The sequence below is a fragment of the Macaca fascicularis genome, chromosome 19 (genome assembly GCF_037993035.2).
Source record: "Macaca fascicularis isolate 582-1 chromosome 19, T2T-MFA8v1.1".
In the NCBI taxonomy this organism is placed as follows: Eukaryota; Metazoa; Chordata; class Mammalia; order Primates; family Cercopithecidae; genus Macaca; species Macaca fascicularis.
The window spans coordinates 12760904-12788506 of record NC_088393.1 but is presented as its reverse complement, the minus strand read 5'-3'; the positions used below and the strand labels follow the sequence as shown (position 1 = coordinate 12788506).

Here is a 27603-nt window from a genome sequence, read left to right as displayed (position 1 = left end):
CACCATGCCCGGCTGATTTTTGTATTTTTAGTAGAGATGGGTTTCACCGTGTTGGCCAGGCTGGTCTTGCCAGGTCGGGTTTTTTTTTTTTCTTTTGTATTTTTTGAGCTCTTTCACCCAGGCTGGAGTGCAGTGGCATGATCTCGGCTCACTGCAACCTCTGCCTCCTGGGTTTAAGCAATTCTCTGCCTCAGTCTCCCAAGCAGTTGGGATTACAGGTGCCTACCACAACACCTGGCTAATTTTTGTATTTTTGGTAGAGACAGGGTTTCACCATCTTGGCCATGCTGGTCTCGAACTCCTGACTTCGTGATCCACCTGCCTCCCAAAGTGCTGGGATTACAGGCGTAAGCCACTGCGCCCGGCCTCCAGTGATCTGTTTTTTAACAAGCTCTTCAGATGATTCTCATGCACATAAAGTATGAAAACTAGTTCATCAGAGCCACCTGTTAAAATATAATGCAAAAAGATATAACTAAAATGTAAATATAATTAGTAACTAAATTGGGACACTAGGGAATACTGATTTGATTCAAAGACAGCAAGAAAGGATGAACAGACGGGGGGAAAACAGGAAAATTGTGCTGAAAAGATTTTTGTGTTCTTTATTTGCCTCCATCTGTTTGACACATGCTGTTACCTGAGGCTATAGTCATGCAGTTTACTCACACATTGCAGTGCTCGTAGGACTTGACTTTTGTTTGAGAAAGAGTTTTGCTCTTGTTGCCCAGGCTGGAGTGCAATGGTGCGATCTCGGCTCACCGCAACCTCCACCTTCTAGATTCAAGCGATTCTCCTGCCTCAGCCTCCCTAGTACCTGGGATTACAGGCATGTGCCACCATGCCCGGCTAATTTTGTATTTTTAGTAGAGATGGGGTTTCTCCATGTTGGTGAGGCTGGTCTCGAACTCCTGACCTCAGGTGATCCGCCTGCCTCAGCCTCCCAAAGTGCTGGGATTACAGGCGTGAGCCACCGTGCCCAACCAGGACTTGACTTTTAAGTTAATTTTTTGATGTTGTTGATAATGTTGTTTTTGTCTCTACACTCTAACAGTTCATGAGTTTTTTAACATGTGGGGGGAACATTGCTGGGTTATGGATTATAGACAAACTTCAGTTTATTAGGACATCATAATAGCATGTGTGGATTAACTGTCTGACCAGACCGGGTGCTGTGGCTCACGCTTGTTATCCCAGCACTTTGGGAGACCTTGGTGGGTGGATCACCTGAGGTCAGGAGTTCGAGATTAGCCTGGCCAACGTGGCAAAACCCCATTTCTACTAAAAGCACAAAATATTATCCGGATGTGGTGGCGGGTGCCTGTAATCCCAGCTACTCGGAAGGCTGAGGCAGGAGAATTGCTTGGACCCCGGAGGCGGAGCTTGCAGTGAGCCGAGATCACGCCATTCCACTCCAGCCTGAGCAACAAGAGTGAAAATCTGTCTCAAAAAAAAAAGTTTTCTGACTATGTATGCATGTCTGTTTATACTTTTTTTTTTTTTTTTTTCCCCGGGCTTAATTCACTTTATTTTTCTTCTATAAAAACCCTATGTTGTAGCCACAGCTGGAGCCTGGGTCCTCTGCACAGGGACTCTGGTGTGGGTCTTAATGAGGTGGTCAGTGAATTCCTGATAGGGAGACTTGGCGAATACAGTCTCCTTTCAGAGGTCGGGAGTCAGGTAGCTGTAGGTCTTAGAGATGGCATCAAAGGCGGCCTTGGCAAAGTTGCCCAGGGTGGCAGTGCAGCCCCGGGCTGAGATGTGGCAGTCACTGATACCAGCCATCATGAGCAGCTTCTTGGGCACAGGTGCTGAGACGATGCCAGTGCCCCTGGGTGCAGGAATGAGGCGCACCAGCACAGAGCCACAGTGGCCTGTCACCTTGCAAGGGACGGTGTGGGGCTCGCCGATCTTGTTCCCCCAGTAGCCTCTGCGCATGGGGACAATGGAGAGCTTGGCCAGGATGATGGCCCCGCGGATGGCAGTGGCCGCCTCCTTGGAGCACTTAACTCTGATACCGACATGGCCATTGTAGTCCCCGATGGCAACAAACACCTTGAACCTGGTGCGCTGGCTGGCATGGGTCTCCTTCTGCACTGGTGTAATCAAAATCTCATCCTTGAGAGAGGCCCCCAGGAAAAAGTCAATGATCTCACATTCCTTGATGGGCCAGGAGAAGAGATACATCTCCTCCAGGGACTAGATCTTCATGTCCTTGACCAGGCAGCCCAGCTTAGTAACGGGCATCCACTCCTTATCCTCGGCCTTGCCTCTGCGAGCTCTGTGGCCCCGGCCCCAGATGCCACTGCTGAAATCTCCGCGGAGGCCACCACGGTTCCCCATCCCAGGGCCCCCAGGGCCTCTGGGCCCCCGCGCTGCACCTGCGTCATCAGCCATCTGGTTTTTTCTCAGAGTAGAAGCTATACCTTTTAATATTTATCTTTATGTTATCTCCATGTGATTATGTATTATCTCCATATGATTATATATTGTGTTTTTACTGGATTAGCATTCATGTTGTGGACTTTCATCTGTGAAATAATTCTCAGTCATTTAATTCATTTGCATAGTAAATGCAAATGTTTGCTTTGTTTCTCTCTTTGTTTTGGGCATACTTTATACACAAATCCTTTTTTACATGGAGGGGTTGGTAATATTTCCTTTCAGATGGTGGTTTATTTTTTATATTTATTTTATTTAGATGAATTCTTCCTAAATTTTTTATTTTTTTATATAATTTCCAGCTCTGTCACCCAGGCTGGATTGCAGTGGCACAATCAGCTCACTGCAGCCTCAAACTCCTGGGCTCCCAAGTAGCTGAGACCATAGGCATGTGCCACCACACTTGGCTAATTTTTAAATTTTGTGTAGAGAGAGGGTCTGCCATGTTGCCTGGCTGGTCTCAAATTCCTGGCCTTGAGATCCTCTTGCCTTGGCCTCCCACAGTACTGGGATTATAGATGTGGGTCACTATGCCTGCCTCTTCTTAATGTAATTAGAGTTCAATTTGCCAGACTTCTCCTTTGGAAGCTACTTTATTTTCTTATATAAGAAGACTCTTATTAAATAAGAAAAACATTTTTCTGGCCAGGCACGTTGGCTCACGCCTGTAATCCCAGCACTTTGGGAGGCCAAGGAGGGCGGATCACGAGGTCAGGAGATCGAGACCGTCCTGGCTAACACGGTGAAACCCTGTCTCTACTAAAAAATACCAAAGAATTAGCCGGGCGTGATGGTGGGTGCCTATAGTCCCAGCTACTTGGGAGGCTGAGGCAGGAGAATGGCATGAACCTGGGAGGCGGAGCTTGCAGAGAGCCGAGATCACGCCACTACACTCAAGCCTGGGTGGGTGACAGTGTGAGACTCTGTCTCAAAAAAAAAAAAAAGAAAAAAAAATTTCTGTAATTTTCAAAAGTGTGTTTTTGTCTTTCATAGGTGTTGTATGTTCGTCTAATTTAATCTTTAGGTCTGTCTCTTGAAACTGGTTATAAAGTTTATCTCTGCTCTGGTGTACCTCCAGGGATTTGGTTGTGGATGGTTACGTTGTCCCTTTCATGGGATACATTTGTTTACCAAAAATAAGGCCATTGAGGCAGATATAATTTGATAAAGTTTATTATAAACCAAATTTGAGGATCAACTTGAGAAGACACACCAGCAAATTTGGATGTGTTCCAAAATTGATTACAAGTTGGATGCCTTTATGAGAAAGTTTAGGAGAAACTGGGGGACTACTCATACCAGAATTATCCTTTTCCTTGAAGGGTACAATATTGACGTTACGATCATTGCCTATAGATGACAGCTGACAGGCTAAAATGGTCTAAGTGGAAGACAATCAGCAAAACATGATTCAGAAATAAATCAGTGTCTTTTTTGATGTTAATAGATCACGTTAATCATATCAACAGTTTGGAGAACTCACAATAAGATTTGAGGGACTCATGATAAGATCCTTTACTCACAGACAGGATGTAAGCCATTTAATTAGAAGACTTCTCGCCAGGCGCGGTGTCTCATGCCTGTAATCCCAACGCTTTGGGAGGCCGAGGTGGGCGGATCACCTGAGGTCAGAAGTTCAAGACCAGCCTGACCAATATGGTGAAACCCCGTCTCTACTAAAAAATAGAAAAATTAGCCGGGCATGGTGGCGGACGCCTGTAATCCCAGCTGCTCGGTAGGCTGAGGCAGGAGAATAATTTGAACCTGGGAGGCGGAAGTAGCAGTGAGCCGAGATCATGCTTTTGCACTTCAGCCTGGGTGACAGAGCAAGACTCCGTCTCAAAAAAAAAAAAAAAAAAGAAGAAGAAGAAGAAGAAGATGACTTCTCCAAGTGGGCTGATTTGGAAACCTGCCAAATGTGACCTATAGGTTATCAATTCTTTATCTTGGCAGAGGGCTTAGTGCTTGTATATGAGACCAGTGACCTCATTCCTGTAGACTTCAAAGCCTAATGTGTGGTAGAGAAAGAGTCTACCTCTCTTAGTCACTTAGGACTGCTATACCAGATTGCCATAAACTGCATGCCTTAGACAACAAACATTCATTTCTCAAAGATGTAGAGGCTGGAAGTCCAATATCAAGCAGATGAGGCCTCTGGAAAGGGCCTGCTACCTGGTTTGAAGATGGCAGTCTAACCCTTATGTCCTCACATGGTGGAGCTATGTCTGTAATATCTGTCTAGTTTTGGTATTAGGGCAATATTGCCCTTATAAAATGGAATAGAAAGTGTTTCCTCTGCTTCTCTTTTCTGGAAGAGATTGTAGAGAATTGGTATCATTTCTTCCATAAATGCTTGCCAGAATTCAGTGAAATTCTGACCTGTTTGCTTGTTTTTTCTGGGACATTTATTTTTTATTAATATCTTCAATAGATACAGGCCTATTCATATTACTTAGGTCTCCTTTTGTGAGTTTTGGTAGTGTCTTTCAAGGTCCACTCCATGTAATTTTATCAAATATGTGGGTACTTAGTTGTTCCTAATAGTCCTTTATGGTCCTTTTACTGTCCATGGGATTAGTAGTGATGGCTCCTTTTTTTTTCTGAGTTAACTTGGCTATGGGCTTATGAATTTTAATGATGTTTCCAAAGAACCATCTGTTGGTTTGTTGGTGTTTTCTACTGATTTCTTCATTGCTATTTCGTTATATCTCTTCCCATTGTTACTTTCATCTGTTTGATTTACATTAATCTTGTCATTTTTCTCTAGTTTCCTAAAATGGAAGGTTAGGGTATTGATTTTAAACCTTTACTTTCTAGGAAATGCACTCAATTCTTTAAATTTCCCTCAAAGCACTGCCTTTACTCCATTCCAAAGATTTTGCTAAGATATACTCTTTTTCAACATTGCAATATTTACATTTTGCTTGACAATTCTCTTTGAAGTTTGTGTAGTTGAGAAGTTTGTGGCTTCAATCTCCACTTTGTTGAGGTTTTTCAACTATGCTTCTGTTACTAATTTTTACATTAATTCTAATATGATTTGATCACATACTTTAAAAAAATTTATTCAAGTGTGTTTTATGGCTGATAATATTGTTCATCTTGGTGAATATTTCACCAAGGCTTGAGAAGAATGTGTATGCTGTTGTTGAATGAATGATTCTATAAATATGTTTCAATTAAACCCGGTTGATTGATAGTGCTGTTGAATTCAGCTGTATCATTCGTGATTTTCTGCAGAGCTGATCTGTCAATTATTGATAGAGGTGAGTTGTTTTTAGTTGTTTTCCCCCAACTATAATCCTAGGTTTGTGTATTTTGCCTTGCGGTTTTATACGTTTTTGCATTATATATTTTGATGCTCTGTTTTATGGGCATAGATGTTAAGGATTATTATGTCGTATAGGATTGACTTCTTTATCATTATGAAATCTCTCTAACCCTTGTAGTTTTTAAAAATCTAAAATCTGATTTGTCTGAATGTAATATAGCTCTTCTAATTTCTCTTGATCAGGGCTAGTATGGCATGTATTTCTTCATACCTGTATATTTAATGTATCTGTGTCTTTCTGTTTAAAATGCTTTTTAAAAATACAGTTTGGGGCCTTGTTTTTTATTTCACTCTGCCAGTCTCTCTTTTTTACTGGTGAATATAGATAATACACATTTAAGTGGCAGTTGACATAACTGGATTCAGATAAACATATATATTACTGTTTTCTATTTGTTGTTCTCTTTTTTTTTTAACTTCTCTTTTTCTACCCTTTTTCCTTTTAGCTGAGCATTCTATGTGATTTCATTTTCTGTATTATTTATCTATATAGTCTACTTTTTCTTAGATTCTATTAGTGAATTCCCCAGAGTTTGTGGGGAATTCACTAATAGACCACAACTAATGGACCTTCAATGTCAAGTAACACTATACTGGCTTCAGGAATAGTGCTGGTATAATAGACAGTTCCAAAGTGTGATAGACTGTTCTTCCTCCCATCACATTTAACATTACTGTCATTCATTAGTTCAACTGGGAGCTATAAACCACTGAATACATTGTTGATATTATTATTATTATTTTCTTTTGAGATGGAGTCTCACTCTGTTGCCCAGGCTGGAGTGCAATGGTGCGCTCGCAGCTCACTGCAACCTCCACCTCTTGGGTTCAAGCAATTCTCCTGCCTCAGCCTCCCAAGTAGCTGGGATTATAGGTGTGCACCACCACACCCAGCTAATTTGATATTATTATTTTGAACAAACCTATATCTATTAGATCAGATGGGTATGAGAAGAGTAAATAATTTTTTGTGCCTTCATTTAGTTATTTCCTAACACTCTTCATATATATGTGTGTGTACACACACACATACACACACACACACAAAATCTGAATTTCTAACCCATATCATTTTTTTCTCTCTGATGAACTTCTTTTAACATTACTGGCAAGGCAGGTATACCAGTCACACATTCCTTCCATTTCATTCCCCTTCTTGTTTTTTTTTTTTTCCTCAGACCAGGTAATTCCAATTGTTTTGTCTTCATTTTAGTTTTTTTTTCCCCACTGGTTGCTCACATCTGATATTTTCATTTAAGTTGTATCTTGCAGTTGCGGAAATTCTGTATGGCTCAATTTTTAATATATTTTGGTATTATTTTATCCCTACATCAATTTTCTGGTTTTTCTCTTAGTTCTTTATCATTGTCTTTACCAAGTTGAATGTATTTAAGACAGTTGCTTTACAGTTTTTATTCAGTAAATCTAGTGTTTGAGATTTCTCAGAGATGATTTATCTCAAATTGTTTCTATTAATAAGCCATATTTTCGTGTTTCTCTGTTTTATTTATTTCTCTCTCTCTCTTTTTTTTTTTTTTTTTTTTTTTTTTTTGGTATTGAAAAGGAGATATTTGAATGTTATAATTGGGTAACTCTGGAAATCAGATTGTTTCCCCTTAATTGTTTGGTATTCTTGCTTGAAAGCTGAAATTATTCATTTCTTTTTCTTTTTTAAAATGGAGACAGAGTCTCACTATGTTGCCCAGCCTGGTCTGAAACTCCTGGCCTCAAGTGATCCTCCTGCCTCAGCCTCCCAAAGTTCTGGGATTACAGGCTTGAGCCACTGCACCTGGCCTATTCATTTGTTTAGTAACATTTTCAAATAATGTTTGCAGAGAGTGTATTTCCTACTGGGTATAGACACTGAAGTCTCTGTTCTTTTTCTTCTATTCATCCAGTGTTCTGACAGAGATTTCCTGAATGTTAGAAGCTAAAAGTAAAAAAGATGAAACAAATGAAAACCTGACCTCTTCCAGTCCTCATGGATAGCTCTCTGCTGGGGTATTCTTTGAGCACTTAGCCAGAGCATTTACTACTTTAGCCTTCTGTTTCTGTTTAACTAAATCTGGATGTTAGCCAGAGCTGAAAAAGAGGATCCCCACCTGTCTTTTATGAAAATATGTTGTTTCCTGTGCCTGCATGGGGCTTTCTCCATTACCCAGTATATCTGGGTGCTTTTGAATATGTTTATTTGTAAAGAAAAATTATACTCTAGCCTTTTTTCCTGGGACTTAGATGGTCTAATACATTTTTTTTTTTTCCTTGGGACAGTGTCACTCTTTCACTCAGACTGGAGTACAGTGGCACAATCTTGGCTCACTGCAGCCTCAACCTCCCAGGCTCAAGCAATCCTCCTACTTTAGCCTCCTGAGTAGCTGGGACTACAGGCATGTGCCACCATACCCAGCTAATTTTGTTTATTTTTTGCAGAGATGAGGTCTCCCTATGTTGCCCAGGCTAGTCTTAAACTCCCTGCATTTAAGCAATCCTACCCGCTTGGTGCTAAGAGCAGCTCGGTCATGGAGACCCTAACCCAGCAGCACTAGAGGAATTAAAGACACACACACAGAAATACAGAGTGTGGAGTGGGAAATGAGGGGACTGACAGCCTTCAGAGCTGAGAGCCACGAATTGAGTTTTTACCCACATATTTATTGACAATAAGCCATTGATAAGCATTGTTTCTATAGATTATAGATTAACTAAAAGCTTTCCTTACAGGAAACAAAGGGATAGGCTCTGGCTAGTTATCTGCAACAGGAACATGTCCTTAAGGCACACATTGCTCATGCTATTGTTTGTGGTTCAGGAATGCCTTAAGCGATTTTCTGCCCTGGGTGGGCCAGGTGTTCCTTGCCCTTATTCCAGTAAACCAACAACCTTCAGTGTTGGCGTCATAGCCATCACGAGCATGTCACAGTGCTGCAGAGACTTTGTTTATGGCCAGTTTTGGGGGCCTGTTTAAGGCCGATTTGGGGGCCTGTTCCCAACATTTCCCCCTTTTTGTTTTTGCAAGACGATAAAAGCAAAGGCAGCTTTATCACGGTGAGCTACTTCTCATAGGAGTCAGGACCTGCATCTGCAAAATATACAAAGACAAACAACACAAATTAAAAGCACAGTCATCATTGAAATCACGGAGACTCCAAGTGTTTCTATCCATTTTAATGGGTTAATAGCTGCTAATCTGTCTGCAGCTACTTCAAGCACTCCAGTTCCTGGCACTAAGGTCAGGTGTGCCTGGGATGCTTTAAATAGTTGTTTTTTAATTTTGCAATATCCAAAGACAAGTTTGTAGAGTGTCCTTCTAGATGCTTTTTTATTCTTTCCCACATTTTGGTCTTATTAAGAGCCATTAATAGTTTCCACAAATCCTTATGTTTAGCTCCTACAGTGGGCCATATTATTTGAGGTTGAGGTGCCACTATACCACCATGTTTCCAGATAATAGGAACTCTTGCCATATTTCTTACCATTTCTACCATCTGACCATTTTGTTCAGACCAGCTGAACATAGTGTGGCTGTGGCATGCAGACTGAGAGGTGCAATTCAAGCTAAACATCCCCTTAGGGGACCAATCAATAATGATTCCATAGGAATTGTTGTGCAGCACCTTTGCCTGTTTTGCAATGCAATCTTCCCAAACAAGTACGTTTATTATTTCTGGCCAGGTTCAATTCTGTTTACAAATAGGTTTTTGAGGGTGGTATGCCTCAATTATAGGAGCAGATTTATTATGGTAAATACTGAGACCAGAAAGCATGTGTAACTGTGTCATAGAGTGATTACATCCAGGCATTATTGCCATCCAAGATTGATAAATATGCCCAATAAGTATAATTGTTCTGTCAGCCCTTGTTCAAGGAATACTCATGGCACTGGTGATCACTGCTATCACAGCTATCATTAAATTACTCATTGTGACTGGTTGTCCTGCTTTTCTCAGGTGTTTTTTGCCATCTGTGGACAGCTTCTTGATCTGTCCCCAGGTAAGTGGCTGTGTTTGATGGGTGTTGCTCGTGACAGTTGGGGTTCTCCTCAGCGTCAATCTCGACATGGCTGCAACTGGGGGGTTCTTGGGTTCCTCCCAGAATCTCTTCTTCAGCATCTGGCTCATGATAAGGTTTCAAGTGTCTTGATGGTGTCCAAATCGGCTGTTGATTCAGTCCTGGAGAAATACAAGCATAACCTCTACCGCAAGTTATTATTTTATCTATTTCCCAACTTTTTGTTATCAGATCTCTCCAACAAGCCAGTTGTTCTGCTTCTGTCTTTGCAGCTGGTTTCTATAGATGCTGTTCAGCTGCTGATAGCATCTGGCCTTTAGGCAGGTTAAAAAAATTTAAAGTCAATAATGCTAGATTCAATTGCATATGGGGTGTCCTGTAGTCCCTGTTTCCCCCTTTTTGCTTTTGCAACTGCTTCAGGGAGAGATTCATTCTTTCCACTATGGCTCATCCTTGAGAATTATTTGGGATGCCAGTAATGTGTTTAATATTCCATATGGAGAAAAATATAGCTAGAGCTTGGTTAGTATAGCCTGGGGCATTATCTGTTTTAATAGAAGCTGGAATGCCCATCACTGAAAAACACTGCAAAAGGTGGCATTTAACACAGGCAGAAGACTTCCCTGATTGGCATGTAGCCCAGACAAAGTGAGAAAAGGTATCTACACATACATGCACATGAGTTAGTCTCCCAAACAAGGGAACATGTATGACGTCCATTTGCCAAAGAGAATTATGTTTCAATCCTCAAGGATTAACTCCTCCTGTAAAAGATGAGGAATGCACCACTTGGCAAGCTAGGCATCGCTGGATAATAGCTTTAGCTTCTTTCCAGGTAATGCTGTATCTATGTTTGAGACCAAAGGCATTAACATGGGTTAAATTGTGAAAGTGTCTAGCATTAGATATTGCAGTAGCAACTAGGCGATCAGCCATTTGTTTCCCTTCAGTTAAAGGCCCTGAAAGAGGTATATGAGCCCTAATATGAGTAATGTAAAAAGGGTGCATTCTACTCCGAACTGCTGTTTGCAGTTGGCTAAATAAAGTCATCAGTTGTTCATCTGTATAAAATCGTAACTGAGCATTTTCAACTAACTGTATAGAATGAACCACATATGAAAAATCAGAAATCACATTAATAGGCATATTAAAAGCAGTCAATACCTAAATTACAGCTACAAGCTTGGCTTTTTGAGCTGAAGTATACAGCATCTGAAAACTACATTTCGAGCCGGAATAAGAAGCTTTACCATCACTAGACCCATCTGTAAAAACATTCTCAGCACCTTCAGTTGGTTTAAATTTAGTTATTTTGTGGAGAATTCAATTAGTTAATTTTAAAAGCGGAAACAGTTTTGTTTTAGGAAAATGATTATCGAGAATACCCACAAAGTCAGCTAAATGGGTTTGCCAAATGAGACTATTTACAAAAGCTTGCTGTATTTGTGCCTTCGTGAGAGGGATAATAATTTTTCCAGGATCATATCCATGTAATTTAACAATCTGAGTTCTCCCATTTCCTATCATAGTAGTGATTTGATCCAAATAAGGAGTCAGATTCCACGAATTAGTATGTGGAAGGAAAAGCCACTCTACAAGATCTTGCTCTTGAACAATAACACCAGTAGGTGAATGCTAAGTTGAAAAACTTAGCAAATCTAGAGTCTTCTCTGGATCTATTCTATTTATTTGAGTCTTATGCACTTGCTTCTCAATTAGCTGTAACTCTGCCTCAGCCTCCCTTGTTAATTGTCAAGGGCTAGTGAGACTAGGATATCTCCTCTTCGGATAGAAAATAGATTACTCATGGCCTAAGTAGGAATGCCTAGAGTAGGTCATGTCCAATTAAGGTCCCCTAGTAATTTTTGAAAGTCATTTAATGTTTTCAATTGATCCCTACGTATGGTTACTTTTTGTGGCACTATTTTAGTGTCATTTACTAAGGTCCCCAAGTAGGAGTAAGGAGTAGTAGTCTGAATTTGTCAGGAGCTATAATTAAACCAGCATAGAGAAATCGAATTTTGCAAGTGATCATAACATTGGAGTAGTATTTCTCATGTGGGGGCAGCACAAAGTATATCATCCATGTAATGAATAATGTAACACTGAAATTTTTTTACGAGTAGGTTTAATTGCTCACCCAACATACTTCTGGCAAATTGTTGGACTGTTTAACATGCCTTATGGCAACACTTTCCAATTAAAATTCTTAGCAGGCTGCAGGTTGTTTACTGCAGGAATTGTAAATGCAAACTGTTCACAGTCTTGCTCAGCTAAGGGGATAGTAAAGAAACAGTCTTTTAAATCTATCTATTAAAGTCCAATTTTTTGGAATCATATCAGGAGAAGGCAGTCCTGGCTGCAATGTCCCCATAGGTTGTATAACTGAATTAATGGCTCTTAAGTCAGTTAACATTCTCCGTTTACCTGATTTTTTTCTTGATTACGAAAACTGGAGAATTCCAAGGGGAAAATGTTGGAGCTATGTGTCCTTTTTCTAATTGTTCAGTAACTAGGTCCTCTAAAGCCTCCGGTTTCTCTTTACTTAGCGGCTATTGTTCTATCCCAATTGGCTTATCTGTTATCCATTTTAAAGGTATAGGTTCTGGAGGCTTAACAATGGCCGCCATCAAAAATGATATCCTAAATCTTGGCAGGAACTTTGTCTTTCCCTTGAAGCAGTTCCTTCAAACCTTGCAAATTTTTTCCTAGTCCCATACCAGGGACATACCCCATTTCATGCATCATATGTTGACTTTGAGGGCTGTATAGTTACTCTGGAATTAGAACTTGTGCTCCCCATTGTTGTAATAAATCTCTTCCCCATAAATTTATAGGTACAGAAGTTATAATTGGTTGAGTAGTCCCAGGTGGTCCATAGGGCCCTTCACAATGCAAAATATAACTACTCTGATATACTTCAGGGGCTTACCAACTCCAACTATGTTAACTTGAGCAGTTTGGAACAGGACCCTGGACGGGCCCCTCATGAAGTTTCCCGAAATCGGGTTCCCATCTTTATCAAACTTAGAGTGACACTGATTAGCCCAGTGTTTTCCTTTTCTGCATTTTGGACATATTGCAGGCTCAGCAGTTTTCTTTCTTCTCTCAACTGGTGGACTGACTCACTGATTTTTTTCTACGTTCTTTTTTAGTATGATCATTCTTCCCACAGTTAAAACAAGCTCCAGGAAATGGAGTATTTCCTTTACCCACTTTCAGTCCTTCTGTGGCTTGTGCCAACAAAGTAGCTTTAACAGGGAACTGCCAAGCCTCTATATCACCCTTTCATCTGGCTTGCTGAATTCCTGCCTGAATAGAACTGAGAGTGGTTGCTCAAGGTGCTGCCTGAACAGTCACTGGGGCAACTACTTTTCGCCCAGTGTCCTCAAAAAAAAAGAAAGATCTGGAGGGTCAGGCCACTGTTTTTCTTCAAAATAATGAGGGGGTGCAGAAGGGTAGGAATGAACCTCTTCTTCCTTTGCCACTTTAGCTTTAGCTGGCAAACAAACTTGCTCTGTCACCTCTTCTGTTACTTCATCATACTCTCATTCCTCCTCATCATCAGTGTGGAAAGGTTCCAAGGTGGAACAAACCAGAGCTCACACTTGTCCCATTGTTACCCTGATGCTTCTGAGCTTCCCTTCTTACTCACCATGGGGATTGCTTAAGAGTACTCGGGTGTCCTCAAGCTTAGTTACACATTCTCCAACCATCGCTTTGTTGACCCTTTGACCTGGGTTCAAGCCCCACGTATGGGCATCACTTGCCGAGACCAGCTCGGTCGTGGAGACTCTAACCCAGCAGCACTAGAGGAATTAAAGACACACACACAGAAATATACAGTGTGGAATGGGAAATCAGGGGCCTGGCAGCCCTTCAGAGCTGAGAGCCACGAACAGAGTTTTACCCACATATTTATTGACAATAAGCCAGTGATAAGCATTGTTTCTATAGATTATAGATTAACAGCCTTCCTTACGGGAAACAAAGGGATGGGCTGTGGCTAGTTATCTGCAGCAGGAACATGTCCTTAAGGCACACATTGCTCATGCTATTGTTTGTGGTTCAGGAACACCTTAAGTGGTTTTCTGCCCTGGGTGGGCCAGGTGCTCCTTGCCCTCATTCTGGTAAACCAACAACCTTCAACATGGGCATCATAGCTATCATGAGTATGTCACAGTGCTGCAGAGATTTTGTTTATGGCCAGTTTTGGGGGCCTGTTTATGTCCAGATTTGGGGGCCTGTTCCCAACACCTTGGCCTCCGAAAGTGCTGGGATTACAGGTGAGAGCCATCACATCTGGCCTTCTAATGTATGTCTTAGTCTGTCCCAGGTGGTTGTATGCTTTTTGTGTATTTTGCAACATTTTAAAGTAGTTCCTGCCCAGTTTGACTCTGATTGGATTGCATTGTAGATGAAATAGAAAAGAGAGTCTTGTTTCAGACCTTTGGATAGTCCCCAGACTGAATAAAAAATAGAAAGGCAATAATTTGGAAATAAAATATGATCTGTACTCTCTGTGGTGATTAGAGTTCTACCATGGGAACTCTGACTGCTATCTTCAAGACTGGCAATGAGGTGGGCAGAGATGGGGCCAAAGGAAAAAACAATACAAAGCTTTCCTATCATTTTTTACTTTCCTGTTTATGTATCTTTTTCTCACTGTCAATAGGATGGGATGTGGAAAATTATAGTTTTAAATCCTCTGTTTTTGTATAGCTGTCTACTTTCTTGATGAGAAGGGTTTTTTTAAAAAGTATTTTTAGACATTTATGACTTCTATAAAAATGGTTTATGTAATGTTATTATTAAATGTCTGCTGTTTATGGAATATAATCGATATTCATGAAAGCTGACACTGAACTCTGTTTAAGAACATTTGTAGCCTGTCCCCTTCTTTTCTTTCTCCTTTGACATTACCCAATAAAAAGTTTAAAATTTTTCTGTTTAGTTGGTAAAATCTCTTTTATTAGTCTTTTGTTATACTTAACTGCATTTTATCTACAGGGAACTAGTCACCAGCTTCCAAAATATTCTCTCCATGTAATCACATAGGATAGGCTAAATCCCCCAAGTAAGAAATAGAAAAAAAATGAAACAACAACAACAAAAAACATATGAAATATCACCTACCAGAGTTGCTCATTAGGGACCCAGTGCCTAGAGTGTTTCTTTGTGTCTGTCTTAGTCTATAAGACTGTTTTTTTTGTTACTTATAACAGGATACCAGAACTGGGGTAATCTGTAAGAAATGATATTTATGTTTTGCAGTTCTGGAAGCTGGGAAGACCAAGTAAGGTCAAAGTGGGCATCTTGTGGGAACCTTCTTGCTGATGGGGACTCTGTAGAGTCCCTGGGTGGCACAGGGCATTACATGGTGAGGGGGCTGAGTGTCTAGCTGAAGTATCTTCCTCTTGTCGTAAGGACACCAGAACCTCATCTGTGATAACCCATTTATTAATTAAGCCATTCATACGTGAGTGGATTAATCCATCCATGTGTTCCAAACCCTCAAAACCCACTTACCTCTTAAAGCACTACCTTTCAGTACTGCCACATTGGAGATTCAGTTTCAGCATGCATTTTGGAGGGGAAAACAGTCAAACATAGCAGTGGCTGATTGGGTACGCTTCCTCTGCTGAGGATGTAATACAATTTCAAACTCTCAGAGGGAAGTTAGGAGTTAAGCAGAACCATAATTTTTACACAAATAGTTTAGCCACACTCCACCCCTGTTGTTAGTTATGCTCATGGGACCCTCCCCTAAATACATTGTCTAGACCCCATGAAAGGTTCAACATTTTGAACAAGCAGTTGTAAGGATATGCAGTCTCAGGACTGCTAATTGTAACTCTCTTTTGCACAGTAGGTCGTAGGACTTTGTCACGACAAGAACTACAGGCCCACTGTAGAAACAGACATTAGGAGTAATCCAGGCAATAAGATTCATTTGCATAATTCACCAATAAGAGACATGTTCCTGTTCAACTGTTATTTTAGCAAGCACAATTCCAGCATCAGACAGTGAGTGTAGACACAGAATAAGAGTGGATTTACCATGTCATTGAATAAATGCTTGGAAACCACAGCATCATGGGAAGTTTATGAAGTGAGTATAGGTTCTCAGTACTGTGAGTTTCAACCTTCCTTTTCTGGACATATGGGATGTTTCAGGACTCAGTGGCCTTTGAGGATGTGGCTGTGAACTTCACCCATGAGGAGTGGGCTTTGCTGGGTCCATCACAGAAGAATCTCTACAGAGATGTGATGCGGGAAACCATTAGGAACCTGAACTGTGTAGGTATGGATGACATCATGTCTTCATTTAGTCAATTAGAGACGTTTGTTTTTTGCGGTCATCAGTGCTGTTCAGTGATTTGAAATACGGAAAAGGGATACAGTTCACCCTTGAACAACACAGGGTTAAGAAGTGCCAGGCCCCAACCAGTTGTATGTCCTCATATAATCTTTTGTCTGCCACAGCTTAGCCTATTTTGACTGGCAGCCTTATCAGTCATACAAACAAGTGACGAGCACAGATATGTCACATGTATTGCATACTGTATTCTCAGAATAAAGTAAGTTAGAGAAAGTAAATTTTTTTTTCTTTTTTGTTTTTTGAGATGGCATCTTGCCCTGTCACCTAGACTGGAGTGCAGTGGCACAATCTTGGCTCACTGCAAGCTCCGCCTCCCCGGTTCATGCCATTCTCCTGCCTCAGCCTCCCCAGTAGCTGGGACTATAGGCGCCACTCACGACGCCCGGCTAATTTTTTGTATTTTTAGTAGAGACGGGGTTTCACCATGTTAGCCAGGATGGTCTCGATCTCCTGACCTCATGATCCGCCCATCTTGGCCTCCCAAAGTGCTGGGATTACAGGTGTGAGCCACCATTCCTGGCCTAGAGAAAGTAATTGTTAATAAAATATCTCAAGGAAGAATAAAACTATATTTACTCTGCATTAAGTTGAAGTGGATCATCATGAAGGTTTTCATCCTCATCTTCACATTGAGTAGGCTAAGTAAGAAGAGGGTTTTGTCTTGCTGTCTCAGCGGTAGCAGAGACTGAAGAACATTTATATATAAATGGACTTGTGCAGTTCAAACCTGTGTTGTTCAGGAGTCAACTATAGTTCAATGAATGAATCATGCATGATTGCAGTGTACATAAAATCTTAACAGTTTTTGTGTCATTTTGTAATAATTTATAGTGAATTTTCTGGATCTCTCTTTTAGGAATGAAATGGGAAAACCAGAACATTGATGATCAGTACCAAAATCTCAGGAGAAATCCAAGGTAATTTGTACTTATAAGAGACAGGTGATGTCCCTGTAATGTTTCTGAGAATGACAAGCACTTTTTAAAAGAAGCAAAGATTATGAACAAGCCCAGCTTAAATTTATTCTTAGAAAAATTTCTCTATAAAAATGTATTATTAAATGTGACATAAATATATTATTAAATGTGACATAGCTATTCAGTGTTTGCAAAGTAGTTCCCATGGAAACAATATTAAGATTTCCCATAAGAAGCTGGGTATGGTAACTCATGCCCTCAATCCCAGCACTTTGGGAGGCTGAGACAGGAGGATCACTTGGGCTTGGGAGTTGGAGGCTGCAGTGATCTGTGATGGCACTGGTGCACTCTAATGTAAGTGACAGAGCAAGACCCTGTCTTAAAAAAAAAACAAAAAACAAAAAACGAAAGGCCGGGAGTAGTGGCTTATGCCTGTAATCCCAGCACTTTGGGAGGCCGAGGCAGGTGGATCACGAGGTCAGGAGATCAAGACCAACCTGGCCAACATGGTGAAACCCCGTCTCTACTAAAAATACACAAAAATTATCTGGGTGTGGTGGCACATGCCTGTAGTCCCAGCTACTTGGGAGGCTGAGGCAGGAGAATCACTTGAACCCGGGAGGCGGAGGTTGCAGTGAGCCAAGATAGTGCCAACTGCACTCCAGCCTGGTGACAGGGAGTCTCCGTCTCAAAAAAAAGAATCCCCATGTGCATATCATCATCTTGAAAATAGCTGGGATTGAGTTATCTTGCACAACATTCAGTCCATTCACATTCAAGCAGGGCATGAAGCTTATAGCTTGCCTGATAACATTAAAAATGTAAATCTAATACCTGTTGATAAATATAAATTCAATAATAAACCTTTAGTAATGTACTTTTCGTTTTTTACAGATGTGATGTGGTAGAGAGATTTGGTAAAAGTAAAGATGGTAGTCAGTGTGAAGAAACCTTAAGCCAGATTCAAAATAGTACTGTAAACAAGAACACTCCTGCCAGAGTAGATGCATGCGAAAGCAGTGTGAATGGAGAAGTCATAATGGGTCATTCATCCCTGAATTGCTACATCAGAGTTGACACTGGACACAAACACCGTGAGTGTCATGAATATGCAGAGAAGCCATATACACATAAGCAGTGTGGGAAAGGCTTAAGTTATCGCCACTCCTTTCGAACACGTGAAAGGCCTTACACTGGAAAGAAACCCTATGATTGTAAGGAATGTGGAAAAACCTTCAGTTCTCCTGGAAACCTTCGAAGACATATGGTAGTGCAAGGTGGAGATGGGCCTTATAAATGTGAATTGTGTGGGAAAGCCTTTTTTTGGCCCAGTTTATTGCGTATGCATGAAAGAACTCACACTGGAGAGAAACCGTATGAATGTAAGCACTGTTCTAAAGCCTTCCCTGTTTACAGTTCCTATCTAAGACATGAAAAAATACACACTGGAGAGAAACCGTATGAATGTAAGCAGTGTTCCAAAGCCTTCCCTGATTATAGTTCATATCTAAGACATGAAAGAACTCATACTGGAGAGAAACCTTACAAATGTGAACAATGTGGGAAAGCCTTCAGTGTTTCCGGTTCCCTTCGAGTACATGAAAGAATTCACACTGGAGAGAAACCCTATACATGTAAACAGTGTGGGAAAGCGTTTTGTCATCTTGGAAGCTTTCAAAGACACATGATAATGCACAGTGGAGATGGACCTCACAAATGTAAGATATGTGGGAAAGGCTTTGATTTTCCTGGTTCAGCACGAATTCATGAGGGAACTCACACTCTAGAGAAACCCTATGAATGTAAGCAATGTGGGAAATTGTTATCTCATCGCTCAAGCTTTCGAAGACACATGATGGCACACGCTGGAGATGGCCCTCATAAATGCATGGTATGTGGGAAAGCCTTTGATTCTCCCAGTGTATTTCAAAGACATGAAAGGACTCACACTGGAGAGAAACCCTATGAATGCAAGCAATGTGGGAAAGCCTTCCGTATTTCCAGTTCCCTTCGAAAACATGAAACTACACACACTGGAGAGCAACCCTATAAATGTAAATGTGGAAAAGCTTTTAGTGATTTTTTTTCCTTTCAAAGTCATGAAACAACACACAGTGAAGAGGAGCCTTACGAATGTAAGGAATGTGGGAAAGCATTTAGTTCTTTTAAATACTTTTGTCGCCATGAAAGGACTCACAGTGAAGAAAAATCTTATGAGTGTCAAACTTGTGGGAAAGCCTTCAGTCGTTTCAGTTACTTAAAAACTCATGAAAGGACTCACACGGCAGAGAAGCCATATGAATGTAAGCAATGCAGGAAAGCATTCTTTTGGCCCTCTTTCCTTCTAAGACATGAAAGGACTCACACTGGAGAAAGACCCTATGAATGTAAACACTGTGGTAAAGCCTTCAGTCGTTCCAGTTTCTGTCGAGAACATGAAAGAACTCACACTGGAGAGAAGCCCTATAAATGTAAGGAATGTGGGAAAGCCTTCAGTTCTCTCAGTTCCTTTAACAGACATAAAAGGACTCACTGGAAGGATATTCTATAAGTGTACGGAATGTGGGAAAGCATTCATTAGCTTTATCACATTTTGATACTTGAAAGAAAGAAATACTATAAATGTAAACATGGTAAAGCCTTAAGAAGTTTCCAGGCTGGGTGCAGTGGCTCACGCCTGTAATCCTAGCACTTTGGGAGGCTGAGGCGGGCGGATCACGAGGCCAGGAGATCAAGACCAGCCTGGCTAACATGGTGAAACCCCATCTCTACTAAAAATAAAAAAAGAATTAGCCAGGCATAGTGGCTCGCACCTGTAGTTCCCAGCTACTCAGGAGGCTGAGGCAGGAGAATCCCTTGAACCCAGGAGGTGGAGATTGCAGTGAGCTGAGATCATGCTACTGCACTCCAGCTTGGGTGACAGATCGAGACTCCATTGCAAAAAAAAAAGTTTCTATTTCTTTCGAATAGAGTTGCTCCCTGATATATGCAAGAAGATTGGTTCCAGTACACCCTGAGTATACCTAAATCCACAGATGCCAGCTCTTTGGAATATTTGCATGTACCTACCCACATTCTCCTGTATACTCTATATCATGTCTAGATTAATTAAAATATCTCATGCATTGTAAAAGCTGTGTACATAGTTGTATTGTTTAGGGAATCATAAGAAAAAAAATCTGTATGTGTTTACTACAGACTCAACTATTGCAGGCCTATCCACACAGAATATATCACCTATGATGTTACAATTTCTTGTTTCAATACTCGGATTACTTTTGTTTAATGACCTGAAAGAATGTGTTAACACCAACCACAATTCTGGGTCTTCTCTCTTGATAACCCAAGTATTATGATGGTTATGACAATGATGATTGCTGTATGGTGCCTAATGTGATACGTAGAGGTGACTAGATGTGTGGCATCATAGATAAACAGTGAGACCTCAGGCTAACTTGAATCTTGACAGGACATCAAGACCTTCATCTATGTTGGAAGACCCAGGTTCTGATTGAAGATGTTGACTCTTTGCAGGAGGCTAACTAATACTAACGTTGGGATCTGTCCAGCTTGAGGGCTGAAGATCTTTGTGTTGAAGGGTATGTCTTCATATTTGCAGCTATTTAGTTAGAAACATTGTTTTAGGAAGCTAGTTCTTTTTCTTTGAATCCCTAAAAAATCCTTACAGTGTTCATTTGCATATTTTCCCTTATAGGACACAGAAGCTTTTTTCCGTCAAAGGATCTTAGCTGAGGTTGATAATCTTTAACACTTGCACCTTGCAGAGGCTAGAGATGCCCCAAATCTGCTGCAAATTTTTCGTGTGTCCAAATCAATGGCACTGCTCCTCCTTAATCTTTTGCATCATCATCATCATCATCACTTGTAGAGGATTTCAGTAAATCTTCAGTTTCCTTATTAGTAAGGGTTTCTCTGTCTTCTTTTATGTTCCTCAATGTTGTTTTTATTCCTGTCAGAGATAGCCCTTTCCACCAACTTTCTTTGCAACACTTAAGATATTCCTGACTGCTGTATCAGTCTTGGGGAAACCCCTGAAATCACTTACTCCCTCACTCTAATGGCTTCCAATATGCTTTGGGTGTCCTGGCCTTTAGGACGTCTACAGCCTCTGCAGTAAGCACAGTTGTATCTGCAATTGTGAAGCTCTTCCATAAATATACTGTGGTACAGTCAGGGTTAGAATCAAGGCAACATAAATTGTATAAATGAAGTGAAGCTGGGCGCACTGGCTCACACCCATAGTGCTAGCACTTTAGGAGGCTGAGGCAGATGGATCACTTGAGGTCAAAAGCTAGAGACCAGCCTGGTCAACATGGTGAAACCCCATCTCTACTAAAAATACAAAAATTAGCTGGGCTTGGTGTCATGCACATGTAGTTCCAGCTACTTGGAAGGCTGTGGCAGGAGAATCACTTGAACCCAGGAGGCAGAGGTTGCAGTGAGCCAAAATTGTATCGCTGCACTCCAGTCTGGGTGACAGAGCGAGACTCGGTCTCAAAAAGAAAAAAAAAGTTGAAGTGGGTGTAAATTACCTTAATCTGCTTGATGATGCCTTGATCAAGTGGCTGTGGCAGTGATACAGTGTTAGAAGGCAAGAACATCACTTACACTTTTTCTTCAGCATAACAGAAAAATTTAATTTTTGTTTCTGTATTGTACATGAGCTTTGCTGGATATATGATTCTTGGTTAAGCTGTTTTATAGCAGAGCATGATGAGAGTGTGTGAGAGGCTTCCCATTGAAATGAGGAATGGAACCTAACAAAAAGCAAATATATCTATTTTACCCTAGTCATTTATCATTACAGAAGTCAACTAATGTCACAAAACAATGATCAATATGAAGAATGGGATGGAAGAAGCAAATAATGTGGTTGGAGATTATAGCATTGTCTTCTTAGGAAACTGAAGACAAAACAACTGGAAATCTGTTAAAACTGTGAAGGAGTCAGTTTGCTGCTTATGGAGTAAGCATATCCTGTATTCATGATAGCATATACTATTGACTTAAAATAATATTTCTTGCAAATATATATAAATTTCTGAGGATGGAACTAATGCCATATGCAACATCTATTTGTAGACAAGTATGAGTGTTTTCTGATGAGATGACCTAAGTATCACCTCCATGGAGATATATATATGTATACCACTTTGGTGGATTGAAGTCTCCTCATCCCAGTGCTCATTGGGGAGAAATCCTGTAATTTAAGTAATTTGGGAAAATCCAATCCAAATTAACTCATGTATAGTGTCCAGAAAATTTGCATCATCAAAGAAATATTAACTATTGGCCAGGTGTGGTGACATGCATCTGTAATTCCAGCACTCTGGGAGGCTGAGGTGGGGCTCAGCCTGAGGGGACTGAGGATCGCTTGAGGCCAGGAGTTCAAGACCAGCCTGGGGAACATAGTGAAACTCCATCTTTATTTTATTTTGTTTTAATTTTTGAGACGGAGTTTCGCTCTTGTTGCCCAGGCTGGAGTGCAATAGTGCTATCTTGGCTTACTGCAACCTCTGCCTACCGGGTTCAAGCAATTCTCCTGCCTCGGCCTCCCGAGTAGCTGGGATTACAGGCACCCACCACCACGCCTGGCTAATTTTGTATTTTTAGTAGAGACAGGGTTTCACCATGTTAGCCAGGATGGTCTCAATTTCCTGACCTTGTGATCCACCCTCTTTGGCCTCCCAAAGTGCTGGGATTACAGGCATGAGCCACCGTGCCCAGCCTTCTCGTGCCCAGCCTTCTCTTCTTTTTTAGAATGTGTAAATTAGACACAATTTTTCTCACGTCATGCACATAAAAGCAGTATTTTCCAGCAGTGGTTGCTCACTCTCCTCCTTGCTGGGCAGACAGTCAGTGTATCCAGGGTGCAGTGATTTTGGAGTATCCAGGTGTGGATAAACTATCTACTTGTGATTGGAGTGCTTCCCAAATTCTCATAGCCAGGGGTCCAGGCATGGTGGCTCAAGCCTGTAATCCCAACACTTTGGGAGGCTAAGGCAGGAGGATCACTTGAGTCCAGGAATTTGAGACTAGTCTCAGCAACATAGGGAGACCCTGTGTCTACAAACAATTTTAAAAATTAGTTGGGTGTAGTGGTGCACACCTGTAGTCTCAGCTATTCAGGAAGCTGAGGTGGAAGGATTGCTTGAGCTTGGCAGGGTGAGATTGGAGTGAGCCATGATTGTGCCACTGCATGCCAGCCTGGGCAACAGAGCGAGACCCTGTCTCAGAAAAAAAAAAAAATCAGTCAGGCATGCTGACATGTGCTTGTAGTCCCAGTTACTAGGTGGGAGGATAACTTGAACCCAGGAGTTTGAGGCTGTAGTGAGCCATGATCATGCCTCTGCACTCCAGCCTGGGTGACAGAGTGAGACTGTGTCTCAATGGCATAAATTAAATAATAATAATAAAGAGATTTTCTCCTGGCTCTGAAACCATTTCTGGACCTGCAAAGCAATCTTGTGGAATGAAGTGGGGCTATCCATCATCAGGGCAGGTAGTACATTAGCCGGATATACTGGTGTAACGTTAGCCATAGACCAATAGAACAGAACAGAGAGACCGGAAATAATCTTCATTTATGGTCTGTTGATTTTCTACAAATGCCCCACGATAATGGGGAAAGTGTTTTCAACATGGTGCTGGGACAATTGGATATTAACCTGCAGAAAGATGAACCACCTTTATCTCATATCATATATGAAAGTTAACACACATTAAAATGATGAAAAGCAAAAACACAAAGTTAGCATCAGATGTAGGAGTATCTTTGTGACTGGGTTGGGGAAGGAGCTGTGTGTGTGTGTTTAAGAACACCAAAGGCGCCTGTAATCCCAGCACTTTGGGAGGCCAAGGCAGGCGGATCACCTGAGGTCAGGAGTTTGAGACCAGCCTGGCCAACATGGCAAAACCCCGTCTCTATTAAAAATACAAAAATTAGCCAGGTGTGGTTGCGCTCGCCTGTAAACCCTACTTTTTGAGAGGCTGAGACAGGAGAATCACTTGAACCTGGGAGGCAGAGGTTGCAGTGAACCGAGATCACACCACTGTACTCCAGCCTCAGCAACAGAGCAAGACTCTGTCTCAAAAATTTAAAAAAAAAAAAAAAAAAAAAAAGACAATCTGTAAAGGTGAGACTTAGAGAAAGTCTCATTTGGGTTGTTTGCTGGAGGAAGGGTTTATAAAGTTGACAATTTATTTAGGGCAGAACCTTAAACTGACTCCAGGTGAGAGTTTCTTGCTTTTGAAAATAAAGATCTTGAAGGCGAGATTGTTCCCACATGAGGTGGGAAAAGGAGGGCATGTTGAGCTCCCAGAGTTAAATCGTTAGGTTTCTCTGCCTCATCACCAGGGACTGATAGACTCTTGGGCTCCTTTCAACAAAGTCTGACTCCCAAGTTTAGGAATATGTTTGTCACTTGGCGTTTTCCTTGTTTGTTTTTTTTTTTTTTTTTTTGAGACGGAGTCTCGCTGTGTCTCCCAGGCTGGAGTGCAGTGGCGTGATCTCTGCTCACTGCAAGCTCCGCCTCCCGGGTTCACGCCATTCTCCTGCCTCAGCCTCCCAAGTAGCTGAGACTACAGGCGCCCGCCACCACGCCCGGCTAGTTTTTTGTATTTTTAGTAGAGACGGGGTTTCACCATGTTAGCCAGGATAGTCTCGATCTCCTGACCTCGTGATCCACCCGCCTCGGCCTCCCAAAGTGCTGGGATTACAGGCTTGAGCCACCGCGCCCGGCCTGGCGTTTTCCTTGTAAATGGTAGTGCAGTAGACTGCTTAAATGAACCAATTCAGAGGTTTCCTTTTCTTCCCTTTTTGTTCCTTTATAGCATATTGCTGTCATATAATTCCCCTTTTTCCTGTATATTAAATAACTATATTCCCTTGTTGGTGTGTTTTAGTTTTTTGGCTGAAAATGAGTAGACAGGCCGGGCACGGTGGCGCACTCCTGTAATCCCAGCACTTTGCAAGGCCAAGGCAGTTGGATTATCTGAGGTCAGGAATTTGAGACCAGCCTGACCAACAAGGTGAAACTCCGTCTCTACTAAAATACAAAAATTAGCCGGGTGTGGTGATGGGTGCCTGTAATCTCAGCTACTCGGGAGGCTGAGGCAGGAGAATTGCTTGAACCCAGGAGGCAGAGGTTGCAGTGACCCGAGATGACGCCACGCCACTGCACTTCAGCCTGGGCGACAGAGTGAGACTCTGGAAAAAAAAAAAAAAAAGAGAGAGAAAAGAAAATGAGTAGACTGAGGGATAAGGATAAGGTGTGAGGAACCCTTCGCCATGCCACCAACAGCCTTTCTTTCCAAATTCCTGACCCCTGCAGGACATCAAGCCCTCCCCCATGTTCCAATGTGGCCTGGTCTAGGTACCCCTCCTGCTCTGAGGCACGAGGATCGTTCCTTTGGCCACTGAGAATGCAATTCCCTTTTGTCCAAGAGGAAGAAGAAAGAAAGGCCCATTAGTACAGGGAGACACCAGTGCCAGCTCTGGAAAGCCAGGAGCAAGTTCTTAAATTCCAATGTCCTCTGGCGAGGGCATGTCCTGCTGGTATCTTATTTAAACAGTAGGTTTGAGGATCTTTGACTCATTTAACTTACTGATAGGGGAAAATGGATCAGGGAAGATGCCCAAACTGGCAAGGGCAATGGCCAAGAACCTGTCATTCTGGCTCCTCTCAGGCGCTTGCTTTCTCTCTCCTCTTTGCACTGTGGCCCCCCCGGGGGAGGGGCCTAGGGCACTATCCAATCAAGAGTTCTGAGGGCGGGGCCGCGCCAGCTGTCCAATCAAGCGTGCTGTAGGACAGCGGGCGGGGCGACACGCCGAAGCCCGTGGGTTAGGGTTTTTTTTTTTTCCCCTCGCCTTCGAGCCGTCGAGTAGCTCTCGGCTTCTCTGAACGCGCAGAGGGTGTGTCAGCGCAGGATGTGTCGCGATTTGCCCAGCTATGGCCAGAATAGCCGTAAGGAGGATGCCAGGACACCCTGGAGTCCAGGAAATGGTGAGTGTGCCGGGCAGGGGTCCCGACACGCGGGAGGAGGGGCTGACTGGAACCGGCTGTGGCTTTACGCGGGCCTCCCGCGGGCGACTCCAGGGTCTGGGACCCGAGTTCCCATGGCGCAGCTCGGCCCTCGGTCCCCGGGCCACAGGGTGGCCCTGGGCCGGCCGGCAGTCAGGACCTCGGGCGTCCTGTCGCGTCCCTGCGTGGCGACTTTGCCCCCAGCCCCGGAGCCCTCTCTGGACAGCTCCGCGCCCGCAGCCCCGCGTCTCCCCCGGATTGTGCGGGGACCACTGGAGGGTCATGGGGAGAATTCCCGCCTCGGGTGCGACTTTAGCTAACTTTAGCTCAGGAGCTCCAGATCAGCCAGGGCAACATGGCAAAACCCCGTCTCTAACAAACGATACAAAAAATTAGTCAGGCATAGTGGCACGTGCCTGTGGTCCCAGCTACTTTGGAGGCTGAGGTGGGAGGATTGCTTGAGCCTGTGAGGTGGAGGTTGCAGTGAACCGAGATCATGCCACTGCACTCCAACCTGGGTGACAGAGTGAGACCCCATCTTAAAAATGTATGTATTTCTAATAATTAACTATTGATTAAATAGTTTGACTAATTAATGATTATAGTTTGTTATGATTAATGATTAATAGTTTGACTAATGATTAAATAATCATTTCTGATTAACTTCATTTTCCAAAAGGAATAGATATTTGTGGGTTTTGCTTTGAAACTAGATGTTTTACAGTTTGCTTCCGTGCTTTATACATAAATACTTGGTTTGAGTGATTTTGCTGAATTATTGAAACACTGGGTTTCTCTAATTTAAAATATCAAAAGTGTTCTAAAGCCACATGACTGGTGAGCGGAGGCCTGAGGCAGTGACTAGAAGGTAAGACCACCTTTGACTCTGCCAAGGGAAGTAATTAAGACCCAGGTGGTTCTTCTTAGAGCCCCTCCCCTACAGATGTCCTATGTACTTACTGTTATCAAGGAAAGCAGGTGTCCTACATACTCACACCTATCAAGGAAAGATTCCTTTGGTACTGACAGAAACTGAGCATTGGAAAACTGGGGATCCACACGTAGGTGGTGGGGAGGGGAACAGCATGATACTTTCTGGGGTTGTAATTGTAGTTTCCTTGGGCTTGCTTTTAGACAGTGGATTTGAGGGGTAGTTGTTGCTGTTGTTTTGTTTGAGACAGGTTCTTAATCTGTCACCCAGGCTGAGGTGCAGTGGCATAGTCTTGGCTCACTGCAGCCTGGACTCCTGGGCTCAAGTGATCCTCCCGCCTCAGCCTCCCAAGTAGCTAGGACTACAGGTACATGCTACCATGCTTGGTTTTGTTTGTTTGTTTGTTTGTTTGTTTTTTGTAGAGATAGGGTGTTGATACCTTGCCCAAGCTGGTCTCAAACTTGTGACCTCAGGGAATCCCATCTTGGCCTCCCAGGTGCTGGGATTACAGGCATGAGCCGCCACTCCTGGCCTTCAGTTTTGCATCC

General features: G+C 42.3%; 2 protein-coding genes and 1 pseudogene across 12 annotated transcripts in view; 2 read left to right on the top strand and 1 right to left on the bottom strand.

Annotated features, from left to right (window-relative positions):
* The window catches only part of LOC102128900 (uncharacterized), a 200982-nt gene that overhangs the window by 40148 nt on the left and 133231 nt on the right, over positions 1-27603 (top strand). The gene's annotated exons all lie outside the window — the stretch shown is intronic.
* LOC102128527 (uncharacterized) overlaps positions 1-27603 on the top strand; it is an 83007-nt gene that overhangs the window by 40167 nt on the left and 15237 nt on the right. For 5 of the 11 annotated variants that reach the window (XM_045379796.2, XM_045379791.2, XM_074026013.1 and 2 more), the window contains 3 exons: positions 15959-16085; positions 17020-17080; positions 17975-20213. The exons of 1 other annotated variant lie outside the window; for it this stretch is intronic. In XM_045379796.2, the coding sequence (XP_045235731.2) occupies positions 15959-16085; positions 17020-17080; positions 17975-19631 (1845 nt within the window). In that variant the 3' untranslated portion in view covers positions 19632-20213. Of the gene's footprint in view, positions 1-15958; positions 16086-17019; positions 17081-17974; positions 20214-20549; positions 20680-21908; positions 22068-27603 lie in introns of those variants that run through there. 5 more of the 11 variants (XR_012428432.1, XR_012428431.1, XM_074026015.1 and 2 more) reach the window with 5 other exon arrangements.
* Positions 1400-3390, bottom strand: LOC102126849 (small ribosomal subunit protein uS5 pseudogene; annotated as a pseudogene).